This window comes from Mustela putorius, unplaced genomic scaffold, assembly GCF_011764305.1.
Source record: "Mustela putorius furo isolate JIRA1106 unplaced genomic scaffold, ASM1176430v1.1 tig00000135_pilon_pilon_pilon, whole genome shotgun sequence".
Classification (NCBI taxonomy): Eukaryota; Metazoa; Chordata; class Mammalia; order Carnivora; family Mustelidae; genus Mustela; species Mustela putorius.
In genome coordinates this window covers 3,315,399-3,343,203 of record NW_025421292.1, presented here as the reverse complement: position 1 = coordinate 3,343,203, position 27,805 = coordinate 3,315,399, and the positions used below count along the sequence as shown (strand labels likewise).

Sequence of the window (27,805 nt, the reverse complement as noted above, 5' to 3'; positions counted from 1 at the left end):
TATTTTCCCTAGGCACGGTTTCCCCTTCCTGCCAGTATCTGCCATTGGGCCTCACCCATGGGCGCAGAATGTGGTACCTAGAGCAGTGGCTTATCTGTGCCAAGTGGGATTTCCAAGGGCCAGAGTCTGGGCCTGGCTCAGTGGATATGTGGACAGTGGGGAAGAGGGAGGCCTGCAGCCAGGGGCCGCAGGAAGGACGGAGCGCAGACAGCAGGACCTGCCCCCGGGAGTGCAGGGGAGAGTCCGGCAGAGGCAGAGGGAACGGCTGTTGTAGGCCCCACGGCTCTTTCTCCCCAGCTTTCCCTGGCCTTCCAGGGCTCTGATTATCTTCAGAGTCTTCCTGACCCTGTGATTTTAGCAGAAGAAAAGATCCTTCTGCATCTTGAGACATACCTCACTTGTCAATATTTTGCTGGAAATTTCTTTAACTGCTGGGTATGTCTTCATTCAACAAATGGTGGAAAAGGCCTAAGAAGGAACATGTGGGAATGTGGTACATTGGTGTGGGCCCTTCTCAGGCAAAAGGAAAGCCAGCTGAGCTGCCTGCTGAGGGCCCCAAGGCTGTTATGGGCTAGAGACTGCCGCCTGCCCATCTCACTCACAGCTTTGCCACCTGAGTCTAGGGCAATGCCCAGCCTGTTGTCCACGTGCAACACCAATCTGCTGAGTGACCAGGGAAACTGACGGTCGGAGGGGACCCCATTAAAAGAAAAGTCGGAAAAGCCAAAACCGATGCTGCTGACCTCACAACTGTGGTCTTTTGGAGTCCTCTGAGAGAGACAAGGACGAGGTGTGGGAGAGGTGGGGACATGCTGGGGTAGGGAAGGGGAGCCCCAAGGATGTTTGGAGCTTAGGGGTAGGTGGTGGCAGGATCCGCAGGGAGTTTCATGTGGGGAGAGGGCAGAGAAGTGGGTCAAGAGTTCCCCAGCTAAGGAATAGCACGGGACAGATGCCACCCGCCTCGGGAGCAGGGAGAAGTTCCGGGTGGTGGGAGCGGGGAGGTGGGCCTGGGCTTGGGGGCTGTGCCAGGGAGTCAGCTGGTCCTGCCCAGGACAGAGAGAAGCTCTCCTGTTTAGTCACGAGGAAGCGGAGGTTCAGTGAAGGACTAACCTGCCTGAGGTCACAAAGCGCTGTCTCTGCTCTATTCGGTTCACAGAGATGCCTCTTCCCCGGCCCAGAGAAGAACCAAAGCAGAAAGGGCACAGTCATCTGAACATCACCCTACAATCCTGACTTGTTTCCAGGCATGTGGGGCTCAGTAGTCCCTCGACAAAGGGTCTGAGCATGGGGAGGTGCGAGCTGAGCTCGGGTCCGGTGGCCCGGACAGGGGCTGGAAAGCTGACTCCAGGCCTGATCATCCACGATAGACAGCAGCCCCAGCCCCTGCCCGCCATGAAAGCGTGGCACTCTGCCCACCTCCTGTGCACAGGCAAGCACTCAGGGCAAGTAAAGGGGCGATTACAGCAAGCCTCGCCAAGTGCGAGGCCAGGGCTCTAGGCTGGGCCCACCAGTAAGACGAGAGGCCACGGATGTTTCAGCCTCTCCTGGAAGGAGACGAGCCCTCAGCATGCAGGTGTTGGGCAGAGTGCTGGCACCAGCTCTGAGGCTGCCTCTGCTAGGGCCCCAATTCCTGAGGCTAACTGTGAGGTCAGTTAGCCTCTCCCGGGCCTGGCAGGTCCTGCTCCTCCTGCCTCTGGGAATCCAGGATCCAGTAGTCCGTGCATGGGTCAAGTCCCTGAAGGGAAAATACTCCAAACTCGCCACCCCGCTTAAACTCAGCCCTTGTGGGAGTGATCCAGAGCAGGGCAAGGCCCACAGGTGGCCTGGGGGGAAGCCCAGACTGCTGTGGCCATGGTGAGCCACAGACCCCTGTCCCTCCTCACTCTCTGTCCTCTCTCCCAGAGGTCCTTCCTGCTCCCCCTGGGCGGGCCCCTTGCACCCTGGACCACCCAGGTCTGCTTGCCCTCTCCCTCCTGGCCCACCTGCAAGGATGCACAGGTGTCAGTACAACTCCAGCCTCAGAAAGGCACTCCTGGCTCAGAACAGGGCCCTGTCCTGTGTGTAGCCACGTGCACCCCAGGGGACTGGGCCCAGGATGGCCCAGCACTGAGGCCAGGTATGTGCCCTAGGAACCGCAAAAGCCTGCTTGTGGTGGAGGAAGCCATGGTGGGTTAAGTCACTGGGTGCCCTGGACCCTAGTGCGGGCAGCCACTGTGGCTAGTCCTGAGAGATAGTTAAATGTCACCAGCAAAGATGTGTGAGCAATACAGGAGAATGAGAAAAAGTCAGGCTTGTGGACAACGCATCTGGGCACTCCACCTCGAGGCCTATCCGTGACCAGATGTCGGCCCCCTGGGGATCGGGCCCCCCACTCAAACGGAGGCAGACACCCTCTGATAGAAGAATGTCTCCTGGCAGAATAGCACTGGACTGGCCTGCCCCTCCCGCCTCATTTCCGTATTCACTGTGGCCGCTCTCTCCTCAATCACTTGGTCATTTCTCCTGCCATCGGTCATGAAAAAGCAAGGACTCAAACCTCTCTTGAGGGACAGAATGAGAAACAGGGCTGTGGTCCTGGCCACATTTTGCCTCTGGAGAAAGCCTGGCACCTAATGTCCCTCTCTTCTCCAGCCTAGATCCGTGAGGAGGGATGCTCCTGAGGCTGCCCTGTACTGGGGGGTGGGGAAGGGCACTGGGGGGAGGGGCAGCCCGAGGGCACCCAGTGGGATATACACGCCCCTCCGGGCACGTATCTGTGGGCCCACTTCCCAGGAGGGGACCTACCACAGCTCAGTAACAAATGAGGGGCTCAGTTGGTGGGAGGCCTGCATACACATCCCCCTCTGGTCAGATCCAGGGCAAGTCTGGCCTACACCCCCCCCCCCCCCCCCTCCGGATCCGTGTGTGTGGAGGCCTGGACTCAGCCCTCCAGGCCTCAGATGCCTCACGGGTATTTACTCTGCAGTCCCTTCAGGAACGTTGTTGGTTTCCATGGGGCCCTGCCTGTCTTTCCCACATCAAAACCAATTTTTTTCCTGAGTAGAGAAGTTATACAAATTTACTATAGAGCATTTAAAAAAGAAATAAAGCACAAAGAAAAATGTAAAAGCAAACTCACAGATTCATCACTTCATGGAGAAAAAAAGGGGTACCATTCTAGTATTCTTTTCTAAGAGAATATTTTTTAAAAGGTAGAACTGCAATTAGTTCTATCACTTTGGTGTATTTTTCTAAGCTTTTATTTAAAAACTTTTAGCAAAATTGGGCTTACAGTATACACGTTGTTCTTTTAACTGCTTTTATCACCCCCGCCCCCCAATTTTCCTGTATTGCATGAACACCTATGCCGGTGATATTCAGCTGTCTGTCAGGACTAGCTACAGCGACTGCCCGCACTGGGGTCCACGGCACCCCACGACTTAACCTGCCAGTGGACACGGTGGCTTCCTCCACCGCTTGGGGAGCAGGATGTCTGGGAGAGGGGGCAGGGCTCTGTGGCTCATGCTGTGGCTCCAAATGTTAATAATGACAGAAAACAGAAGCCTCACTCCCTGAAGCACACATGCATTCTCTCACCTCGGGGCTGAGGGCTTTCTGCGCGCTGCCGCCACACACAAGGCAATGTGGTGCGCAGGGGAAGAACCTGTTCAAATAGGAACTGAGTTCAAATTCTGACTTTGTTCCTCAAGGTTGTTACAAACTTAGAATCTTATAAAAAGGAGTAAGCTCCCCTGCTTCGCAGGTTAAATAAGGAATCCCATGGCGCTGAGCACTGACCTGCTGCTGGCAGGAACCAGCGCTCGGGGAGCGCTCTTGTGTCTCTGCGTTCGCTGCCTTCTGGCCCAGCCAACCTGCTCCTGCCCTGGGGCTGTGTCACAGAGCCTCCGGCAGGACACCTTTCCCCAGCTCAGCCCTGCACCACGCCCCCTGCTCTCCTGGCAACCCCTGACCCCACTGCAGCCCAGACCTGTCCCCACCCAGAGAGACAGAACTTGACAGTGACCAATGCAAGCAGTTCTATAGAAGAGGAGGAAGAGGCACACCTGTCACCAGTTCTGTTTCTGAACTGGTGAGGCCCTCGACACCTGTCAATCTCCGAAGGGCTCCCACGGATGGTGTGAAAGCACCAGTGTCAGGACTCATCTCCCAGTTTTGTGGCAACAACACCTTTTTGTGATCCTTGCTCTCCCAAGCAGGTTCCTGGCATCCCCATTCTCTCCACACCAGGCCCAGCACCCTTCCCTCCTACTACCCATCACCCCCAAACACCTGCCTTTCTGAGGCCTTCTCTGAGGTCAAGGAGCTGTATCCACCCTCCAGATCAGCAGTGGAACTTAGCAAGGCCCAAGGCAAACTGGAGTCAAAGGGCTCAGTTCTAAGATCGCCCCAAACAAGCTTTACACCACAGACCTGTGGACAAAGCCAGTATGTGTGCAGCAGAGAAAGGCCGCTGCCTGCGCTCCGTGTGGAGAATGTGCCACTGTACCGCCTTACGTTCTTGAGCTCACGGCCAGTCTCAGTGGGTGTTATGTGTCACAACAGGGAACAGTGTGTCCCCTGCAGAACTTATGTCCCCATAAAGTAAGCAGTCAAATGAGATGCCATAGGACAGGGGATAAACAAGGGGGCACAAAATCTTATGGGGGGTGCTGGAGGAAAACCCACATCTCCTCACTCCCAGTCTGGTTCTCTTTGCAAATATGTAGAACCTCTACTTCTCCTCTGAGCCCTTCTCCCTCCAGCTGACTTCACCGTGGCCTCAGCAAGCACTGGACCTTCACTGAGAATCCTGTGGTGGTGGGAGCCACAAAGCCAGAAGGCTTCGGTGGGCCCCCCAGTCAGAGCCACAAGCTTACTGGGGTCTGATTCCCAGCAGCTTCTTTGCCCAGGCTTCTGCAGAGTGCCCCCCCGCCCCCCACGCAGCGGGTAGATGGAACGTCTGCCTGACCCAGACTTGCACCTGCCAATGAGGCCATGTAGCACCAGCCTCACTCACTGGCTCACATGCCACGGCCCCTCTTTGAGGGGATGCGCTGAGTACAAGCCCCAGACATAGCACATTCCTGGGAAAGGTGTGGAGACTAGAGTGGGAGGCGGAAGCACGCCTCTGGGCCCAGGAGGCCTGCTTCTAGTGCCAGTGCAGGCATTTGCTTGCGGAGCAACCTCGGGGAAGTGACTTAATCCGAGAGTCGGCAGTGTGGACTCAATGGGCCCCAGGAGTCCACGGATGGGCTCCAGGGATGCCTGTGAACATGTGAATTTTAACTGACACTTGGTGTGTGAGGAGGTCTGTGCATCTAATAGAGACACATGGGCCCCTGGGCCCTGCCCATGGGTGCTGCTGGGGGTTGGAATATATGACCACTCAGACATTTGAGATGCTGGCACAGAACCCCTGCTGCTGCTCAAAATCAGAAGCCAAGGAACAGTCCAACTCCATCTTCAAGTGAACTCAATTCATCTCACAGACATGAAGATAGTTCTCAGCTCCTTTCCCTGTCAAAGGGACTGGAAAAGGCCAGAGCAGTACCAGGGGAAACAACAGTGGGACTGCAGCTGCTGTCACCTGACCCTGAACAATTCCACACAGTCTGGCAGACAGAAAGGAAGAGGGAGAGCAAGAGAGAGCATGGCCTGGAAAGAGGTCCGAAGTAAGCCTGCCTTCTCCCAAGGTGAAAGGGTCCAGCAGAGCAAGGAAGCATCTGGTGGTGCAGCCACCCTTGGGGCCCCCCGAGGAGGTGACCAAAGCCATGAGTCAGCCCAGGAGACGGGATCTGCAGAGTCTCAGAGTGTTCCTTTCAAAGCCCAGGTCCCAGCTCCGTGGACCCTCCAATGCCCCTAGCTGAGGAAAATCTCCCTATCGGGCCCTGCTTTGCATTGGGGCACAGAAAATTTTGAAGGAGCAGCCAGCAGTTAGAGTGCTCTGTGAGCTGAAGAGGGTGCTAGGGCAGATGGAGAAGTTGAGGCAGGGAGGAGGCGTCCCGACAGCAGTGCCGCAGCAGGCCCGGGCCAAAAGGGGGCCCGGGGAGCCTCAGGGGAAGAAGGCAAAGGGAGGGAGCACGGGAAGTCAGGGTAAGAACCCAAGGGCGTGGCCTCCCTGTGCACAGAACACTGGCTTCCCAGGCTGGAATGAGAAGCTAATCCGGAGACAGAGCATGGAGAGAAGCTCTGGGGTCTGGGGACCTGGCTGGAAACCTCACAGAGGCCAAGAAAGAATGCCCTCCTCCCCAAGCCTGTGCCTTTGAGCCCTCTCAGGGCTCACTCCTCTTCACCTGTCATCCCTCCCCAACACACGGGAACAAGCTGGCATGGCCTCAGAAACAGACAGGAAAGCAGTAGGAGCTAATCTGCACGTGGCGGAAGCCTGTGGAGAAATAAATTGACAGGAGGAGCAAGAGGCCTCCATGACAATGCTGGCTGTGAGAGGCGACGGGCCCGCGGCTCGGTCTGTTTCTGACCTAGCCAGAGCTGGCTGCCAGACTCATTTCTCTCTTCCGTTTGTCTGTCCCCCCAGCGTAGCCCCCACCACGTGCCCGTTTTCCACCGTGCACCATCATCTAAGGTACACCCCGACTCCAGAGGCTCTGTGCCTGATGAGGACCGCAACCAGAGGGCCTCCCCATAACGTGGCCGTCAAGGCTGCTCATAGTTGAAACCAGCCCATCCCTCCATCCTGTCTATGCTACCCTACACTATACTATACTATACTGACCTCCTTATTCCCCACAGACCACTCTGGCTCCACACTCGCCCCTCCTCCAGGCCCCACAGCCCCGGCAAACCCTTAGACAGCACGTGTGATCCAGAAGTTCAAAGCTGCACGGATCTGGGCTAGCATCTCGGCACTGCCCCTTACTGGTAGTGACTCCGCCCTCTGGGCCTCACAGCCCCAGCTGAGACTCGACCCAACAATACACCTAGGGCCGTGAGCCAGCTCCTCGCCTAGCACACGGTCCGCATCCGGGAAGCGGGGTTCTCCTCCCCTGTGCTCTTGCAGCACCTACAGGCCTCACCATAGCGCGTACCACTAGGCTGCTCTATTGTTTTCATTGCTTTGCTTTGTGTGCTTGTTTTCCCAGCTGGACCATTAGGTTCCTTCAGACACATATTATTATTTGTTTTTCTGACTTCAGATTCATTCATTCATGGTAGCAAAGGCACAACACATACTACATTCCAAAAGAGAGTCAGCCTCCTACAGTCCCCCTTAGATAACCTCTGAAATGTTCTGGCCGACCCCCTTGAACCTCTCATGCAGAGAGGTTTTCTTTTTTGAAAATTAAGATCATGTCACACATGGATTTTTGTGTCTTGATTTTTTCACTCAACACTCCAAGGTGAACGTTTCTCTGTATCAGACGTTCTTCAAAAACTTTTTTTAACATCTACCTAACACTCTGGCATGTGGAGCACCATCACTGACTCAACTGCCATCCTAGGAAGAGAGGTCAGGTTCAGTCCCCAGACAGGGAGACCGGCACTCGCTGACCACCAACCACCTTCCTTCAGTGTTGATCAAATGCATTTCCTCCCTTCTCCTAGGCAAGCCCATTTCCCGTGGACAAGACTCAGGGTGAAAAATGGAACTGGCTGTGATGTGTGAGTCAGTGTGGTGGGCCGGCCAGCAGAGGCAGGAGCCCGACTCCTGGGCCCTGCCTCCCCGGGACTGGTGTCGGCCAGATCAGCCGAGAGAACACCCAGCAGCACCCCCTGCCTTTCCTCTGACCCCTCCAGATCAAAGATGCTCTCTGCCCACAGGCATGGGAGGGTGAATAAAGTTTAAAGTGCAATGCTTGTCCAGCTCAGTCACCACATCACAGGAGGAACAGCCCAGAGTAAGAGGACGCTGGATCTACACAAGACAAGACCCAGGAGGGCATGACAGAAAGTGGACAATTTTCTAAGGGGCGGAAGTGTGTTCTCTGTGGCTCAAAAGGTAAACCTGGGGCCAGGGGACAGAAACCACAAGGAAACAGATTTTGGCTCAGCCTGAGTGACACAAAGAACGACCGGCTGTTACTTTGCAAGGTGGTGAATCCCCCAACACTGGAGAGCATTGGGGCCAAGATTAATCTGGAAGGGCTTGAGGCATAGCTGATGAGACCACACAATGGTGAAGGCCCTCCCACCCTGACGGGGGCTGTAGGAGCCCGTCACGGGGACATGCTCTAGCAGCAGCCTGCCTGTGAAACATTCTTCATGTCCATATGCTCCCACTACAACTAAAGCCCAGCTCCCAGGGACCCACTTGCGCATCTTGAAGAAGAGTCTCCCAGGCTTTTCAGAATCAAGAAAAACATGTGTAACCTATTGAAAACCCAATTACATGGACAGATACCACAGCTAGCAAGATGGAAATTATACCATATGCAGCGAGCGAATGTTTTTAAATAAAAATGCCCCCCCTTCTTGTGTGTTTTTGCCTTTTTTCTGGTTGCTAAAACAATTAGTCTTACAGTCCATCTGGCAATTTACATGCAATTACCCAGGATGCTTTGCATGGGTACTCGGGCCACTCCAGGTATCAGAAGAAACATGCTCAACTGAGGTGTAACCAGCATTCCTTCCCGCACAGACTCCGCCCGCCAGTATCCAGCCGGAAATGGGAGAGCGGCCACAGGGAACAGCTCGTACCCAGGGCAACAGGAGGGGCCTAGAAGGCTCCTGGAAAGACTGAGCTCCCGGCCTCCTGTGATGAGTGTCCTTCCACGAAAGAAAGAAAAGAGACACATACTAATAGAGCCCTGCATCCTGTCTGGATGTTTGGCTCAGGGCCAGATTTACCAAGTTGCCCGCCCAGCTACTTTCTGGGTGTAAGCATGGGGAGAGGCAGGCAAGCGGTTTTAAAGGAGTCTTTAAATGTTGTTTGAGGGCTGGAAACCTCACCCTTTCCAAAGTCAGCAGAAGGAGGGGTGAGACGTCAAGAGCTCAATCTCTAAAATACTAAAGCACAAGGAGGGGAACACTGTGAAGTCCACAGCCTCCTCCCACCCCCGCCCTTGCCTGTCTGACAGCTGGTCTGGTAAAGGGGCTGTGCTGGGAAAGGGAGAGTCCCTCGCCACTCAGCACCAGGAGCCAACTACCCTAACTCATGGGCTGAACCACCACCTCTATCCTGGGTTTGCTGCCTTCCCCCAGAACCATGGGGAGTCAGGGATTAGGTTATAAGAACCATTAATAAAAAAAAAAGAACCATAAATATACCTAGTTCAACTTAAAAAAACAAACAAACTGCTATTTAAAATAACTGGTCCTAAACTGGCTTTGGAAGGGTGGTTTGCTACAGACTTTACTGTTTGCCCTGGAGATGGAGCCTGTCCTAGTGAGGGTTCCTCCCGGCAGCCCCAGGCTTGCTCCCTGGGCAAGCTGCTATTCAGAAAGCACCAAATGCCAGCCCATCGGTGGGAAACCCACGGGACCCATACTGGAGCTAGAAGCTCTGGGCTAACTGAATCCGAACCCTTTCCTTTACCATATCCTGGAGGGCTTCCAGGAGAGGAAGGCTCATGGGTACCCTGCCTGAGCTACTTTCTGGGTGGACAGAAGGAGCACTGGATCCCAACCCCAGGTCCCAGCCAGGCCCGGACTCCACAGGCAGCATGAGGAGAGACACCTAGATTTTTATTTTTTTTTTTGACACCTTCTATTGTTTAAGAAGACAGTACAGAATGGTACCTCAGAAGAGCAACTGATTCCTCAGACTGCCACTTCAGCCTCTCCTCTAAGCCATGCCTGAGGTTAGGACTCCCTGAGGCTGCATGGCCACATTCCCCACCCTGGATGCTGGGCCAGGAATATACAGGGGAGAGCCTTTCTGCTGGCCAAGGCTCCTTGCTTCAGTGACTACCTGCTTCATAGCAGCGTTCTGGGGAATAAAGGAAACTTCTGGTATCCAATAGAGACGGGACAGGGAGGCACCACAGGGAACCTAGCTGTCCCAACCACCAAAACTCCTGGTGTCTGACCCGGAATGAAAGGGCCTTGAGGCCTCACCACACAACACATGGTCTGAGGCCCGAGAGGGGGACCAGCGAGGGGCAAAGGTCTGCAGGCAGGGACCCAGCCTCTCGGGAAAAGGACCTGCAAACAGCTCTCCCGACAGAACTATTTCTGGGAGTGGAGTTTAGAAAGAAGGCGCACGACACCCGGCAGACTTCCTGGATGTCTAAGTCACTGCACCCGGCGCTTCGCTGGCACGCGGGTCTACGTACCATTTCACACTCCGGTGAGGGCCACAGGAGAGCAGAGCAGCCCGGGTTCCGTGGGGCTGCAGCCCTCCCCCAGGAGGCCTCCGGGCACTTACCAGGAAGCGGACATCGTCAAAGCCATTCAGAAGCAACCTGCTCTCATACTGCTGCAGCCCAACGGCCTCCAGCCACTCCCCGACGCTCTGCTCCAGCGTCCGCGAACCTGACGAGAGAGGAATCGGCAGACGCTTGAAAAGGGAAAAACCATTAAGGCGGTAGCAGCGGCACTCAGAGGAAGACAGATGGCACTGCCACATCATAGTCATTACCATAGGGCAGCCAGACTATGTACAAGAGACCAGAGAGCAGAGGACCTGCAGCTCCTCTTCCAGGTGCAGGTCAAGGGCAGGACAGCCTGGGCTGCTCACACACACACACACACCTGCCCCCCCAGCCCCCCAGTCCGAGCAGCTCCGGGGCCACGGTGGCACATGCACGGTCGCCGCGCACAGGTCGGGGCAGTTCCTCGTCAGTGTTCGCACTGAGGCATTTCAGGAAGTCTGTTCCCACAGGCACTAGAGGGGCTGGGGGGCTTCTCTCATCCATGCAACTTCTGGAGCCCCTGCGGGGCCTTGGGCGAGGGGCAAGTCCTGCGACCTTGCAGCACACACCAGTCAGGAGAGCGCACGCCTCTTCATGCAGCGGAGGGACACAGGCACACAGCGAGGGCTCCGGGAGGGAAGCAGCGGTGACTGGTCACAGTGACCCGGCACATGCAACGCAAGCAGCACAGAACCCGGCAGGGGGAGAAAAGAGACTTTTACTTGTTTTCCCCCAGCAGTCCCGGAATAAGCAAACCATGGCCACTGGCCCTTTGTGCTCAGAGGCTCAAGACAGAGGGGCCGAGGGTGCAGAGCCTGGGCAGCTGCCCAGGAATCAAGCTCAGGTGTGGCTCAGCTGTGACAGCGACATCGCACTCCTGGGGGCCGTGCGGCCGGCGGGGCCAGGAGCTCAGTCCACAGCTAGACTCTGGCTGCTGGTGAGCAGGGCGTCTCCCGCACCAGGGTGCTGGCTGAACGGCTGCCTTCCCGGGCTGGGCTCTCTCGCCAGGGCTGGGCATTCATTTTCCTCTTGTGGTACTGGCTGTGCCTGTGACTCGCCTGCCTGCTCAGGTGGAAAACAGGCAGGCGGATCCAGTTCTTGGCTAGAGAAGACAAAATCCAGCCCGATGAAAGAAAGGGGAAAAAGAAGCGGTCCTCTGTCAGCTGAGCTGCGGCGGCTTAAGTCTATTCACGTTCGGCGCTGTTCTCTCTTTGGCTGAGTGATAAAGACAGCAACTGTCTTCCCAGGGTCTCGGGTTCTTGACGTTCTCCTTGGAGGACCAGCGGGGAAGGGACGACATGTATCTACTCTGCTCCTCGCGCAGGACAGGGGCGTGTGGCACAGTGGGGAGGAACAGAGTTTAGCCCTCCCGGCAGACCTGAGCTGAGCGCCTAACCCCCACCTACTTCTCTGGTTCTCCTGGACAAGAACAGATAAAAGGAGGAAAAGAAAAAAAAAAAAAAAAGAGGAAGGGAGGAAAAAGAAGAACCAACTACGAAAACATCACCTCCAGAGAACTCTTGACACGGTGAAAGTCATTCTGTTGTTCTCAGCACTTTCTGCCCTTCAAGGCAGTCCAAGGCCAACTGGCTTGGTTATCTAGGAGCCCCCGGCGACCGTCCTGCCCCTGTCCTAGGGCTCCCCTCTTCTATCCTCTGCAGAAGAGGTGGTGTTCAGGGACCCGGTGGCCTCCTGATGCACGCTGCAGCAGGGCTCCAGGACGCTGGGTCCCCTTTCCTTGAGTGGGGCTGTCTGCTCCAGGGAACCTAGGCGGCAGGCTCTTGTGTGCCCAAGAAGTCAAGTGTCCCCGGCTGCTGATTCATTCCTGCTTGTAATCCCCCAGCCGGGCAGCTGTGGTCCTGCCTGCTCCCGGCGGATGCGTGCGCTCACAGAACCGCAGCAGAGTGCTTTGTCTGGAGGCTCCTGGGCTCCACGCTGCCTGCTGCCGGCCCCACAGCCCTCGCTCGCTCTCATAATGTCTGGCCCTCCCCCTCTCCCCTCCCCACCCTCCTCCCTTCCACGCTCAGGAAAATACATCAGGGATCGGACATCGGAGCAGAAGCTGCTGCTGCTGCCACCGCCCAGGGAGAAGGACACAGCAGCACAAGCACCAGAGCAAAATGACAGGTTTCCCAGCATCGCATGTCAGCCGACACACATGCGTATGAAAGGCGGAGACGGGGAGACTCTACCTGCCGCTCAAGGGGCTGGAAGCAGCTTATTGGGGACAGAGAAGGCACATTCCTACAGTTTGGGCCAACAGTTTCTAGGACAGCCAGAGAAGGGGACAGAGGAATGACATGGCCCTGAGGGCATAGCCCACAGGTGAAGTGACCGCCCCCACCCCCACTCACCACGTAAGAAAGATTGTACCTCCCTGCCAAGAGGATAAGCCATGGGGCGTCACAGAAACAGGCGATGAAATAAAGACGTTCCACCTAATATTCCTCAGGTGAGCAAGCGTACTCAACAACTTGGAAAGAGGCTTCCCTCTGGGTCTATTGGAGCCCAGGGGAGAAGCACCAGGCCCAGAGCAGGCTCCTCACAATCTAGAGGAGGAGCGCATGGGAGGGGGGCAGGCACCAAGGAAGAAGCCTGAACCCCAAGTACAGCTGTGAAGACAGAAAATGTAACATGTACAGGAGCCACATGGCCCCCTCTAAACATGCAAGGGGACGCCTACAGCTCAGTAGACAGTAGATGTCCCTGGTGAAGAAGGGGGCTCTGTGTGCAGGGAGATCAGGCCCCTGAGGAGCCTGCAGTGAACAGCTACTACAACGGCTGGCTTTAGCAAAAGAAAGCAAGTGATCTCTTCCGCTGCTCTACAGACAGGCCTTTGTTCAAAGCAGCCAGAGCTGCCCGGGCCAGTGGGAAGACTTCCCTTCTCAGGGCTCCAGACAGTGGAATGAGCTGTGAAACCTGTCTGTCGGGGATTCAGGTAAGTGGCTCCTGTGCTGGAAGCTCAGGTTCCCGAGGCCCAAGACAAGAATAAAACTCCAGTTCCAGCTAGGGTCTTGCCCTTCAGGATACGTGCCTCTGTGAAACCAGGCACACTGGGCAAGCCTGGGCTTGGTTAATGGCTGCCTGCCGGGCGGCCGGCTCCTCCTCCTCCCAGGCTGGCAACCCCAGAGCCCACGCCTCCTCTACCAGATCCAGAAACCTAAGGACAATCTGAACCCTGCTACTGACTATTCAGAACAAACGAGAACTCTGCTCTGATCCGAGGTGAAGGCTGGTGCTCCCTGAGGTCCTGGGGAAAGCCCCCTCCTGCCCCATCGGGCAGAAGCCAGAGTTCACGGGTGGAGCTGAGTCTACTCTCCTAAGCTTCCTGGCCTGGCAGCAGCGCAGACACAGTGGGCTTGGCCTCTGCAGCACGGGCGGATGCCCTCTCTGTCCAGGTGGCCGTGCTCACCGGCCTGCCCTGGACTCTCCCCTAAGCTGCTGTATGGAGGACGGCTCAATGCAGTGGTGCCAAAACAGGATTCGGAGATGCAGGGCGGTAGCCGGACCACAAACTCACGTGGGTTTGTGGGGGGTAAGGGCTGGGTGGGACCCGCAGGGCAAGGAAATAGCTCCATGTCACCACCCCCAAGGAGAAGGGCTCTTCCAGAAATGTGTTTTCCAGGGATGCTGCCACATCTCCTGATTTATCAAGGTGAAGACGTCATGGCCTGCTCTGACCCACACTCTCAAGCACATGCACTCCTCAGACATAGGGGTACAGGGAAGCAGAAAGCAGCTTCAGCTGAACTATCAATCCCATTCCTGGCTGTCCCCAAAGCACAGCTTTGAAAACTGGCAGCAGTGTTTGTCTTGGTACTGAACATCTATTCCCAACAAACACCTGACTCTCGATAAAAGCCCACACACCACAACAGAGTGTGAGATTGTTTGCCTGAGTGTGGAGCCAGCACGTGGAAGCAGAGCCGCAAACTCTTAGCCAGAAGAGCCAACTCTGCAGACCCTAGCATCATCTAAGACGGACTGGGACGGACCAAAGTGGGCTGGGGCCCTTCTGCTGGGGGCCAGGGCAGCAAGGCTGCTGGGGAAAGGAGGCTCCAGGAACCCAGCTGGAAAAGCAGTGGAGGGAGACAAGCTAGGGGAGATGCCCCCCCTTCTTTAGGTTTTTCAATACGATTAGGTAATTATTTCATGGACAAAAGATGAGCAGTGCCACCATTTACCTCTTTTGCTCAATTTTTTGTATCTAGGACTCATTCCCAACAAACCTGTGTGGTAGGTTCTATTATTTAGATGTTTGTAGATAGGGAACTATGGGTTCAGAAGAAAGTAAGTGACTCGCCTAAGACCTGTATGTATCCAGAAGTAGTATCTGAACCCAGGGCTGAGTCTCCAGAGCCCAAGCTCTTTCCACAAGCACCGAAGCCTCGGCAGCCCTTTTCTCCCTGAGATGCACACCTGTCTCCACCTATCAGCCTTCCTGACAGGGCCAGAAGAGCTAGAGGTATCCCTTGGGCTAGGAGGCCAATCCTGGATGGAAGCTCTGGGAACCCCACCCCTTTGGTTAGAGAGGCATTTCTCCACGATGACGGGGAGAGGCAGGCCCCTCTCAGATGCTCTCAGCCTGGGAGTTCTGGTGGCAGAGGGTCTGCAGATGCTTGGGAGAAGGGGTGGGAGACTTGTTCTAGTGAGGAGGCACCTTTAGAAATGTGACCTCATCTGAGAAAAGTAACACAACCACAAATCTATTACCAAGGAAAACAACTCAGACATGGTCTCTCTGGCTGCCGGCTTCAAACAAAGGAAAATGGAGGCCGATCTCACCCCTAGGGCCTTGAAAAGAAAAGCAAGCCCAGAGCGGCAGTGATCTAGAGTAAAAATGATGAATGACTAAGTAAATGGAAAAATGCAGAGAAAGACATTAGGAGGAGCAGCAAAGCCACTCCCTCCAGGAGATATCCACTAACGGTCTGACCCCACTGATCAACTCCAAGGCTCTGCCGCTGGCATGGAGGAGGTAAGCGAGAGCCCATTTCTCATGAAGGGTTAGTGCCAGAGCTGTCTGGGAAGCTGGAGAGACCAAGCTGAGGTGTACTCCAATTTAAGCCAATCAGAGACAGCCTACATTTACACACATAATTATGGATAAGTGACAACCATTAACTTTAAAACAAACCAACCAACAAACAACAACACCTTCCTAACAAGCAGGCCTAAAATGCAATTTCCCCTCCAATATGTAAAAAGTGTCATAAGTCTGAAATAATAGCTCGGTGGGCCATACAGATCCATGAGGATCTGACCTGCAGCAGCATGGGGTGGGCAGAGGCTGACCTCTCTCGTCCATCTAATGTCGTCTTCTGGGTCAGAGAAAAAAAACCTGAGCCAGAAAGGAGCCAAAGGTCTGCGTTCCACAGGGGAAAAATGGCTGCTTGGTACGATACCTGAGATCTTCTGCTGTTCCTGAGAAAAGTCAATCCCTTCGCCAATAGAGCTCATGATTTTCTCAATCTGAAATGAAAGAAAAGAGGGACAAAAAGGAGAGGCTGTCAGGCTCGGGTTAAACATTGCCAGCTCACCATCAGCACCTGCATCAGGGGTGTGAGGGCGGGGGAGGCCCTCCAGGTCTCTTCCAGATCATTCCAAGGTCCAGCACCAACCTGCAACAGATCAGAACTCTTTGCCGCTCAGATCAAGAGAGGCCCTTCTGTGACCACAGCCAAACGGGGTGAAAGGCTCCAAGGAGAGCGAGTGGGAGACCACCTGTGCTCAGCTGCTGGAAAGGCTGGCGAATCTTCCTTCCGTGGCATTTATGTATCACTCCCTGCGGCAGTTCCCCAGCCCAGCAGAGACGGGGCACAGGGGCTACCAGCAGGCCAGACCTGGCACATTTCACTGCTCACACCAGAATTTAAATTCCATGAGAGCAGAGACTTTGCCAACTCGGTTCCCTGTGACACCCCAAATGCCTAAAGCCTAAAGCCGTGTATGGCAAATTCCAGCATTCAACAGATAATTGACATTGCCTGACTGCCAGCTCTGAGATCTGAGGACGATTTCGAGAGCTAAGACAAGCAGAGGACATGAACGCGGGAGCCTCTCAGAAGTCAGAGTGAAACAGGCATACAACTCTGATCAGAGGATCTTTTGCCCCCTGAAGATACAGACATGTATCCTTCCTCTGGATCATAGCAGACAGAGTGAGCCAGTCTCGAAGCATCCAAGGTCTCCAGCATTGCCCCCTGTATGGACCACCTGTTCCAGCCATCTGGCTTAGGTCACCCTGAGCCAGATCCAAGCCCCCCACTCCAGGAAACCTGGGCAGGGGCAGGGCAGAGCAGTGAGGAGGAGGCTACCTTCTCTCCTTCTCTTCCTCTCCTCCTCCTCCTCTTTTGGGTTGCAGTGATAATGAGCTCATTCATGGCTCTTTTTCCAAAAAAAAAAAAAAAAAAGGGAAGAGAACCTTTTGTTCCAGAGCTTGGATGCTTTTTTCTCTAAGTGCAAGTAAGCCTGGGTCTGACTATCAAAACCAAAACAAAACAAAAAACCCCCACAAAAACAAAAAAACCACCACAACCAACTTTCCAGCCAGTCTCCAGCTGGCAGACAAAGATGGCACATTTGACACCCAGCAGAAGAACACATCTTTCCCTTCACAGCCGAGAGCTGAGGCTGTTCTCCTGCCACAGAAATGCCTGCCTGCTCCAGCCATCACCTGATTGCCTGTTAACATGCACTGTGAACTCCATTTCTGAGCTCAGCAAAAGCCAAGGGAAACACAACATAGCTGACTTATGGAGCAAGCTTTGGTGCACCTCGGCTTTACTGGCCCCACCACTCAGGGGCCAGGCACCGAAGTGGGCAACACTAGAGTGGGTCTGCCCTGCCCCTTGAAGAAACCACCTTCCTCCTTCCCTTCCTCGTACATCCCTTTCTTTGGCCTACCCCCCACCCCGCCCCCTTCCAAGAGCTGCCTCCTTCAACAGGTAGCTTGGTGCAAGGTCCACCCGTGAGGATAGGCAAGTACTTCCACCCTTTCCCAGCCACAGTGTTATGTCTACAGAAAGCGGAATGGGTCTTGCCTCCTATAATGGGCTGTTGTGTATAAAGGATTGAAAGTAATCTGTGCTCACAGCAGATGCCCGGTCAGAGGCTCATTTGCTTTCCATTCCCCCTCTGTTTCTCTCAGGCTCCAATGAGTAAAACCTCCTTATTTTTAAAGTTAAAAAAAAATACACTTTCACTTCTATTTTGTGACAAGTCCTCCTTCTCCATGATTCAAGGTTCAAAAGGTACAAAGGTTACTCAGAGGAAAATCTCCCTGTCCCTGTCTAGCTCTCCTCCCTGCAGGCAACCAGTATAACCAGTTCCTCCAGCACGCTTGGAGATGAGTTGCAGTTTCCTGTGAGCAAACATGGAAAGATATCCTGCCCCCTATTTAATATGACATCTTGGAGATCCTCCACAGTTTATAAGAACATTCTTTTTTTTCTCCCCCAATGGATGAGCTGTGTCACTTGGTGTGGGGGCTATTTATTTAACCCATCCCCTGGTGGGCATGTGCATAGTTTTCAATCTTTCCGTATTTCCAACAGCGCCATGACGAACGCTGTTCTACAGACGTGTTTGTACACATGTACAAGTGTATCTGTAGGATAAATCCTAGTTCTCTCCTGACAGTTCTTCCAGGCACAAAATCTTGAGTTCACGCCAGGGACCCCACAGATCATACAATCCCATTTCCAACCCCCACGTCCAATTTTGCTAAAGGTCGTCCAGAGACGGGGCACTTGCTAACTCTCCCTGTCATTTCGCTCTCTTTGCAGAAAGCACCAATTTATAACATCAGTCTTTTCATACATCCGAAGCTTTCTTATCCAACTTCAAGCCACTGGTCTGGTTATTCCCCTAGAGCTCATCCTCTTCCTCAGGAAAGGCTTAGTAATATTTGCAGAGAGCTCTTCCTATCTGTGGAGGGGCCAACAAGGCGCCCCTTCACCCCCAGCCGCACTGAAGGATACTCAGCGCACAGGTCCCAAAGCCTGGTTCACTCAAATCACAGAAGCCTCCAAGCTGGGCAAAGAGCAAGCACTCCCTACACATCTGTTGATGTGCCTTCCTTGTCCTTCTCTATATTTATAGGAGAAAAATAGGGCACTCAGGGGTGCTTGGATGGCTCCATCAGTTGGGTGTCTAATTCATTTTTTTTTTTAAGATTTTATTTATTTATTTGACAGAGAGAACGAGATCACAAGTAGGCAGAGAGAGGGGGAAGCAGGCTCCTTGCTGAGCAGAGAGCCCAATGCAGGGCTCGATCCCAGGACCCTGGGACCATTATTTGAGCCGAAGGCAGAGGCTTTAATCCACTGAGCCACCCAGGTGCCCCTAGGTATCCAATTCTTAATTTCAGCTGAGGTCATGATCTCAAGATCCTGAGACAGGGCCCCATGTCTGGCTCTGTGCTCAGTGGGGAGTCTGCTTGAGAGTCTTTCTCTCCCTCTGCCTCTCCCCCTGCTCATGCTCTCTCTCAAATAAATAAATAAAGCTTAAAAAAAAAAAAAAAGTAAGATCCTCAAAGTGAGAAAACTTTTTCCTATATGGGGGCAGGGAGAGAGGATGGGTCCTTATCCCTGGAATGGTTCCACCAGGCTATGGGTCTATCTTTGAGGCCAAAGAGAGTGTATGTGGGAGAATGACCACTGTAAGAACCATGAGGGTTGGAAAAAAGTGTGGTTTACTTGCCATTTTCCTCCTGGGCCTGGTTCTGGTTAAACAGGCAACTTACTGAATGAATGAAAGGAAGTGGGGGTGGGGGAAGTTTCCATTTACTTAGAGCCAGTAGTGGAAAAGCTGTTTTCCCAATGCCAGCAGCGGGGAGAGCTGAAATGGAGGATGACCCCAAGGTAGCTTTTCATATAAAGTCAAGTCACCTACAGTACACGTTTCATTGTCCTCATAATCACCCGAAACCCAAAGCCCCAGCGGGCCTAACCAATCAACATCTCCTGGCCAAACTCAGGAAATTTTGCCAAAGGGCCTTTTGAAATCACAGTGAACTGAGTAGAACACCCCGCTGCTTCTTCGTTCTGTTCCTTCCTGCCTGCCTGCCCCAGGAGTCACCCTCACACCAACTACAAAGGGCCAGGCATGGCCCACATTTCTACAACCCACCCTCTGGCGGGGTACGCAGGGACAACCACAACTGTTTCATCGAAAACTATACACGATGCTTTGCTGTCCTGTAACTGTAGTATCTAAGTCAAGCTGAGAAGATTCTAGTTTATAGAGGAACTAGAAGTACTTGGCAGTTTACGGACAACTTACAACCTAGCTCCCCTTCCTGCCCTGGTGGAGACATAGGGCTAGGAGGGACGCGGCAGTGAGGAGGTCCTGTGTGAGCACAGACTGGGAGGTGCCCAGCCTCACTCCGTAAGCACTGAGCTGTCTGGGGCTGTGATCCTACCCAGCGCCTCCGCCTGGGCTGGGGAGACGGCAAGGAGCTGGATCTCATCTTCTGGCTCAGCCACAACCTCCATGGCCCAGAACCAGCGGAGACAGAATACCGTCATTTCAGTCTAGACAAAGAGGAGTGAGCTGTCAGAGAAAACAGATACCATTCTGATCCATATACTTTGTGTAGTTTCACCATTTAGGCTTGAGTTAAAAAAACCCAATCTGATCAGGCTGTTTTCCCAGAAATGTTCTATATCTCAGGGGAGAAAGAGGCAGATGGAATGTCATGGAAGGGCACTGTTCAATGCTCTCTTTTCTGTTGCGTAGGGTCAGCCACATCTTGGGGGAGAGGTGGACAAAGCCCGCACTTTGCTCCTGTACTTCACATAAACTCTACAGGGAACTTCTGTTTGTGTTTGGTAAAGTAAGGCCTGAAATTTATCACTGTAATGGATACATGTATTTTAAAAATGCTTGGAAGTGCTCCATTTTCAGAATGCATTCAGGGTTATTCTATTTAGTCTCTCCCTTCCCACCCCTGCCACGAATGTATAAAACACATTCCCCATGTGGCTGGAAGCTAGAAGAAACACAAACACTCAAGACACAGCTGCTGAGGTGCCAGGACTGCTGACAGGTGCCTGGGTGCCCAGAGGCTGGCAGCGGGAGGTGACAGTCTGTCTACAGATCAAGAGGCCTCCATTCCCTGTCACTATACCCTGGCTTCAGGAACAAATCCAATCACACTAGCCTTTTCACTGGCTATCAAGAGTGAGGGAAGGGAGAAGACAGCTGTTGGGGGCAGAACTACTTCTTCAGGCACAGAGTCCACAGAAGAACCACGAGCCTCGGTGCAACTTGGCACCAAGGCCTATGTGAAACCTCCCTTCCAGAAGGGAGTATAAGTTAGACGTGATGGCTATGTTCAGTGGCTCCCATTTGTAGCCAAATACTGGGAGAGCAGTAATCAGTCTGGTCAACATGCCTGTAAAGGGGTGCCTAATGGGGAGGAAGAAGGGAAAGGGATCATCTCCTCCCACCTTCTTTTGGGGGCAAATGGGAACAGGTTCCCAAAAGGGAGAGGTTCATGAAGGGAGAGGTTCATGAAGGGAGAGGTTTTTGCAATTCACCAGCCACTAAATTTCGCTCTTGATGTCAGGCATTCCCTTCCAATCCTCCTTCTGCTGCTTGGGGAGCTCTCGGCTCCCTAGGACTCACCTACCAGTTGGAAAATACATACCAGTCTCCCTGGGCCTGTGCCATGAGGACTGGAGACCCCTTCTGTCTCTCCTTCTCCGCCCCAATGTTTAATACCTTATCAGCCCAGAAACACCCTTTGGTTTGCATTCTGACTTTTCTGATTCACTGTTTTAGGCTGAGTCCCAGACACACTAGAGAACCACTAAGGGTAAGGACCCTGATTCACACTGTGTCTTTTGGGTCCCACACGGTCCAATGCGCAGACAGAGCTGGCCCGATGGAGGCGGCTGGTGACAAAGAGGAACAGCTACACTTTGTTAAATGCCCCCATCAGGCTAGTGACCTCACTACTACAGAAAGAGGAGGAAAGGCAGCCAACACTTCTGGACCCCAGTCTGGATTCTCCAACTCCCCTGCCCTCACGTTCGTCTTTCTCTAACCTTCCTGGGCTGCTGGCATGGGCATCTCACACCCTACGATGACCAGCTGGCCTCAACTCACTGCCAAGCAAATGTATTATCCCATTTTTCAGGTGAGGGGACTAGAGCTCTGCTTCGTGGGCAGACTCCCAAACTTCTCACCACCAGTGCGGCTCTCATTTCTGCAAAGTGCCATGGGTGGCCGAGCCTGCTCCCCCGGGGAGTTCGGGCTTCCTGCACTGGGGCACCAAGGGGCAGAGCCTCTCCTCAGGGCAGACGGCCTTGCTTAGTGGGCACTCTCCGTTCCTTGGAGCACAGGGCTGAGGAATGGAGCCCTAACCACCACAGTGTCCCCGGCTGCTGTGCCCAAGCCATCAGGTGACCGCTGATGCACACGGCGGGCTCCTCCAGCTGGGCAAGGAGCCCTGAAGACTGCTGACAGCTGCACTCCCGGGCCCAGGAGCGGCATCAGAATTCATCACCACCTCTGTCTTATTGCCGCTTCGCAGCAGACAGACTCGCAGCGAGAGTGGGCTTTGATTCCACATTTGAAAAAGGGTCACTGACCAGGGTCTGGGGTTATTCTTCTCTCTCTCTCCCCGCCCCCGAGCAAATTGTACAAGGCCTCGGGAAGACAGAGATGGATTGAAGTAAATTATTTGTCCTGATTTTCTAACCTTGTCAACTGCTTTTGGGAGAGGGAGGTGGGAGAGGGTGGGGGAGGAGAGAGGAGGGCAGCGAATGAATAAATATCTGCCAAGAGGTTCGGGGCTGGCCTTCCGAGGCAGACCGAAAGACAGGAGGAGGCAGACAGGAGGCCAGGAGGAGGCTAGGGCTCCCGTGTTGGCTCTGTTAACAATGGGGAGCTTCTTGGCCCCAGAGCACACTGTTGGTGGGGGCTTCCCGTGTCTCACCACAAGGGGCACACAGACTGCTGTGGTATTTACAGCTGTACCCCCATATGAATCCCCCGCTCCCTCCCAGGCTGGGAGAACCACAGAGCAGTTGTTCCCAAAGTGCTTTGTGCTTGTGTGGCTGTCAAGTCTCACACGAGAGCAGAGAGCAAAGAGCTGGTATTTGCCTGCCCCAGGCTAGGCTGAGGGACGAGAAAGTCAGAGACACTCCTGCTTCCCCATGGCACCTCAGTCCCCAAACCCCCCTCCTCCTTCCTCATTTTTAGCTTTCACACACCTTTGGGGTTACTGCCTGAGCCTTGGCCCCCCCAAAGCAGCTCCCACCCCACTTCGCCCACCTGGCCCGGAAATGCACATGCTCCAGACTCGGCCCCTCGACAGGGAGGAAGACCTTGTGGGCCAACAACCACCCTTGCCAATGCCCCTCTCACCCTAGAGCAGTCTGCTACCCAGGCGATCTTTAACTGCAAGCCCCAAGAAACTGCTGAAAGGAGAAAAAAGTTGGGAGACCTAGATTCCAATTACCTTTATCATTGCTTGCCACAGAACTCTGGGTTATGTGCCAAATACTGGCTTTAATAAGTGGGACAAGAATCTGAAAGATTAATGAGGATTATGTATCTGGGTTCTATTCCAATGTATGCAATCTACTTTCTGTCCAGGAGGAGGCTTGCTTGCAGCGAGTGAGGAGGAATGAGCAGGAAGCACACACACCTCAGACGGGCCGTGGTTCTCCTGCGTACATGCACTGGGCAGCAGGCTTTGTGGACCTTCCTTGGTTTTTCTAATACCATCACGGCCACCACCACCAAGTAACCCTGCCTTGCTCTTGTTCTTCCCCAATGGTACACCGGCTGCACTATCAGCCTGGCTATCGATTAAATCAGCCCTGAGAAAACACCCTAAATCTCCATTCAGAGTGGGTTTCCTCAGCAGGGTGACCTGGGAAAGGGTCCCACATCTGTGGGCTCCTCGGATCTGGCTGGGGAACATCTGCCTCATAATATCAGGGGAGTCAGATGTAAAACTTGGAAAGCCAAATTACATATACTTAAGGTGTTAAAAAAAATCATATATATATATATTTTTTAAACATTTTTTTAAAAGATTTTATTTATTTATTTGACAGAGAGAGATCACAAGTAGGCAGAGAGGCAGGCAGAGAGAGAGAGAGAGAGAGAGGAGGAAGCAGGCTCCCTGCTGAGCAGAGAGCCCGATGCAAGACTCGATCCCAAAACCCTGAGATCATGGCCTGAGCCGAAGGCAGCGGCTTAACCCACTGAGCCACCCAGGCGCCCAAAAATCATATATATTTAATAGAAATACACTATCAGTATGCATCTGCTACCTTGAGATTTTCTGCAACTTGCCACTCCTAAAGTTGCGAATTAGGAGGGAGTTGGATAAGCGACGTTGACAGAGTTCCCCAAATTCATTATAAAGCACTAGTTAAAATCCTTCAGATGAGCCTGTTGAAAAACAAAATTCAACTGAGTAAATTTAAAGATCTAATTGGTTTTGCTAAATGATTCATGAATCAGGCAGCGTCCCATCTAGCAAGTAGAGGAGAGCTCCAAAGAGCTACAGAAAGGGAAAGGATTTTAAAGGCAGGACAAGGAAGTTAAAAACAGGAAAAAAGGATTATTTCAGGTGAAGTCACCTTCCTTTGGGGACAAAAGGGTCTTCATAGGTAGATCACCTCATCTTTCTCTCTCTCTCTCTCTCTTTTAAAAGATTTTATTTATTTATTTGGCAGAGAGTCAGGCAGAGGGAGAAGGGGAAGCTGCTGAGCAGAGAGCCCAATGTGGGGCTCGATCCCAGGAATGACCTGAGCCAAAGGCAGAGGCTTTAACCCACAGAGCCACCCAGGTGCCCCTCACCTCATCTTTCCTTGGGGAACATACAGATTACCTTATTGGTGCTGACCAGAAAAATTCCAGACTGACCTGTGAAGGGTACGTTTCTAGTGGGGGCTGAAAGTGCAATTCAGTTAGGCTAATTAAACCCCAGTCTGGTGACTTGGCCTAATGGAAGCCATTTTGGGTCTGTGGCTTTCTTTTTAACAAGGCTTACACAAAAGCATGCATACTGCCCTGATTCCACTTATTAAGTTCTAAAACAGGCAAAACTAATCTATGGAAGAGGGCAAATTTTATAAGAGTGGTTGTTGGGGTTAAGGGAGTGGTAAGGAGTGACTGGGAGGAGGCATGAGGAAACTTTCTGGGTATAGAGCAATATTCTGTGTCTTTTTTTTTTTTTTTTTAGATTTTATTTTTATTTAGCTAGCAGACAGATCACAAGTAGGCAGAGAGGCAGGCAGAGAGAGGGAGGGGGAAACAGGCTCCCTTCTGAGCAGAGAGCCCAGGACCCTGGGATCATGACCTGAGCTGAAGGCAGAGGCTTTAACCCACTGAGCCACCCAGGTGCCCAGTATTCTGCATCTTGATAGGAATTTGGGTCACAAAATGGGTCCCAAACTCAGGGATTGGTAAAGTCTTATGCATTTCACTTTGTATACATTTTACTGCCTCTCCCCCTAAAACCCTATGAACAGATATCTTTCAAACTCTATTTAATAGTATACATAATTAAGCTGCTCAAGGATGAAAAATATGATGTCCACAAGTTATTTTGAAATACACCAAAAAATAACAGATTTCTAAGTGGACCAAGGGAAGGACAGATACGAGATAAAACAAGTCGAGTAAAAGGCATTAGAGAATCTAGGCTCTGGGTGGTGGATAGATAGGTAGATAGGTATCCACTATTCAAGCCTCTTACAAGTTTTCTGCATGTTTGAAATTTTTCAGAATAAAATACTGGGAAAAATACTTCTTTGGGGATCAAATAAATTATAAGATCAACACTGATTTGTGTTTCATCATTAGTAATGAACTCTGCTCAACATGCTAATAAGCAGGGACAATGCCCAGCAGGCAAAGGAAACAAACAGAAAGGAATGTGGGAAAGCTGACTTTACCATTATTCCGTGTCACCAAGCTTTCAGGGTGAAGGGCTCTCAGCATCGCTTCTCTGTTGTAGGGTGGCTTTCTCTATCCTGGAACCCAGGCTAACCCCAGTCTTGACAGTCTGAAAACTCCATTATCAGTGTTCCCAGGGATGAGCAAACCCTGGGAAACTGGTTCATATTAATCTGACTCAAAAGACACTGATCCCTCCATTGGTGACTGGCTTCAGCATGGTAAGCAGCACATCAGACTACTCAGCTAGGAGAATGTGCCTGTATCCTCCGTAGCCCGAAGATCAATAAAAGGAGATCAAATCCACCCTCAGAGCACTGAGGGAACAAGGGAAAGATGGGTGGACTGTTTTGAGATCTTAGGAAATGAAATTATCCCTTTTCTACTCCGGGAGGTCACTGTTCCTGAAAATCAAATTCAGGTGCTCAAAGCAAGGTACCCTTCTCCTTGGAAAATACTTTTTTTTTTTTTTTTTTAAATATTTTATTTATTTATTTGACAGAGAGAAATCACAAGTAGACAGAGAGGCAGGCAGAGAGAGAGAGGGAAGCAGGCTTGCTCCTTGGAAGATCATGACCTGAGCCGAAGGCAATGGCTTAACCCACTGAGCCACCCATACTTTTGATCCATACCCGTTGGCACTCGAGCCTTCTGGGGTTATCAGGTTCCAGAGATGGGTTCTGTCAGTGGGGCACTATGCACTGGGCACCAGCTATGTGCCCTTCTAGGGGTTCATTTCATCCTCACATCCAGCCCAGGCGAGAGCTCTGATTCTGCCCACTTCACAGTGTGGTTTGGAGGAAACCAAACGCTAGAGAAGTTAAATAGCATCCATAGTCCGAGTCCTAGAAATACGTGCGCAGTGCCCAACTCATTATCTTTATAACACATGATGTCCAGCTTATTTAGGGCTTAGTTTCTACTCTACTAAAGCTCAGAGCACAATTTCAAATATACGGGGTTGGGAACACCGAACAGGGTCTGCACAGTGGGAAAAGAACCAGAACTTTGGAATAAAAAAACTTGACTTTAAACTCTTAAGCTGTGGAACATTAGACAAGCCATTTAATTTCTTTTTCAATTTCCTCTTCCATTAAATGTGGACAGATTCCTTGCTCATGGGATCACTGCCATGGGCAAATGACTCAACTCCTTTTCAGGCCTCAGTTTCTTTAAAGGCAACATGGAGATATAACCCAGGGCATTGTAAAGTTGTGGGATAATGTACAAGAAGTCCTAGTGCAGGAGCGCCTGGGTGCCTCAGTGGGTTAAAGCTTCTGCCTTCCACTCAGGTCGTGATCTTGGGGTCCTGGGATCGAGCCCCACATCGGGCTCTCTGTTCATCGGGGAGCCTGCTTCCCCCTCTTTCTCTGCCTGCCTCTCTCCCTGCTTATGATCTCTCCCTGTCAAATAAATAAATAAAATCTTAAAAAAGAAGAAGAAGTCCTAGTGCAGAGTCAGGTTCCCAGAGGCAGCTGTGATGAGGAGTTCATGGATTATGACATTTGAGCAAGCTCCACACTGTCTACAAGACGTGGGCTCTTCGTGGGACTCATCCACTCCCTGAAAGACCTCACCCTGTGGGTGAAGACAAGTCTCTTGCTACTTTTAAGCACAGAAGAGATTTGTTCCTTCTCCAAAGGCAACGTCTGTCTGTCCCTGTTACTGGGAACTTTTGGTATACCTGCCACATCCTGGGGCCATAGCAGAAAGCAGTAAGGAACATTTTAAAAAGAAGTCCTCGAAAAAATAGAGTTGAGCCTAAGAGTCATTTAGTTTTCACTTAGGAGCCCCCTTGACCAGATGGAGGTCTTGCTTACACTGAGAAACTTCCTTGGGCCTCCAAAGAGCAGCAATGCCAGGCAAACAGCCCACAAGGTCCTACTCTGTTGCTCCTTTCAATTTATAAAGATTAGAAAGGATTTGCACTCATGATTAACATTCATCTGGTTCCAAAATAAAGAGAATTCTACCTTAAAAACAAGTTATTCAAAACGCAGGTTCCTTTGTGTTTTTCTGTTTTTTGTTTTTGTGGGTTTTTTGTTTGTTTGTTTTTGTTTGTTTGTTTTTAAAGGACAAACCAGAGGGAAAGGGCTTCCTTCTGGCAGAAAATGTTTAGATCGTGCTGTGTGAACAATAGCTCGCTTCCTGGATACTCAGCTGGAAGCTGCTTCTCCATTCAGGACAAGACGTTTCATGGGAGGGAGGTGCCGCTTTTCTATAAGGCAGCTCCTGGCAAGAACATGGAGAACCCAAGATAACACCAGAGAGCGGAGAGAAAGCAGGGTCTCAACTCAGCCTTGCAGAGGCAAAGGAGAGGCCTGGAGGCCGGGGTGCTGCCATCATGCCCCACGCCTCAGAGAGCTGGCTCTTGCAGGGCAGGGTCGAGAGGCAACAAGAGAGGCAGACTGTGGAACGAGCAGGGCCATCTGCAACAGGGATCCCAGCACCGAGCCTGCGAGTCCAGTAATGACCTCTAGCTAGCTCACCGAACTGCACACCATCTACTCCCTCCGGGAACTCATGCCCATGTTCCCAGCTGGCACGACCCTCTCGAGCACACCCGTGGGTCTTTTGATTCTACCCAA

General features: G+C 52.4%; 1 protein-coding gene across 11 annotated transcripts in view; it reads right to left on the bottom strand.

Moving 5' to 3' along the window:
- The window catches only part of ANKS1A (ankyrin repeat and sterile alpha motif domain containing 1A), a 178,878-nt gene that overhangs the window by 16,727 nt on the left and 134,346 nt on the right, over positions 1-27,805 (bottom strand). For all 11 annotated transcript variants that reach the window (XM_045074733.1, XM_045074735.1, XM_045074734.1 and 8 more), the window contains 2 exons: positions 15,695-15,761; positions 10,304-10,410 (listed from right to left, as the gene is read on the bottom strand). In XM_045074733.1, the coding sequence (XP_044930668.1) occupies positions 10,304-10,410; positions 15,695-15,761 (174 nt within the window). The remainder of the gene's footprint in view (positions 1-10,303; positions 10,411-15,694; positions 15,762-27,805) is intronic.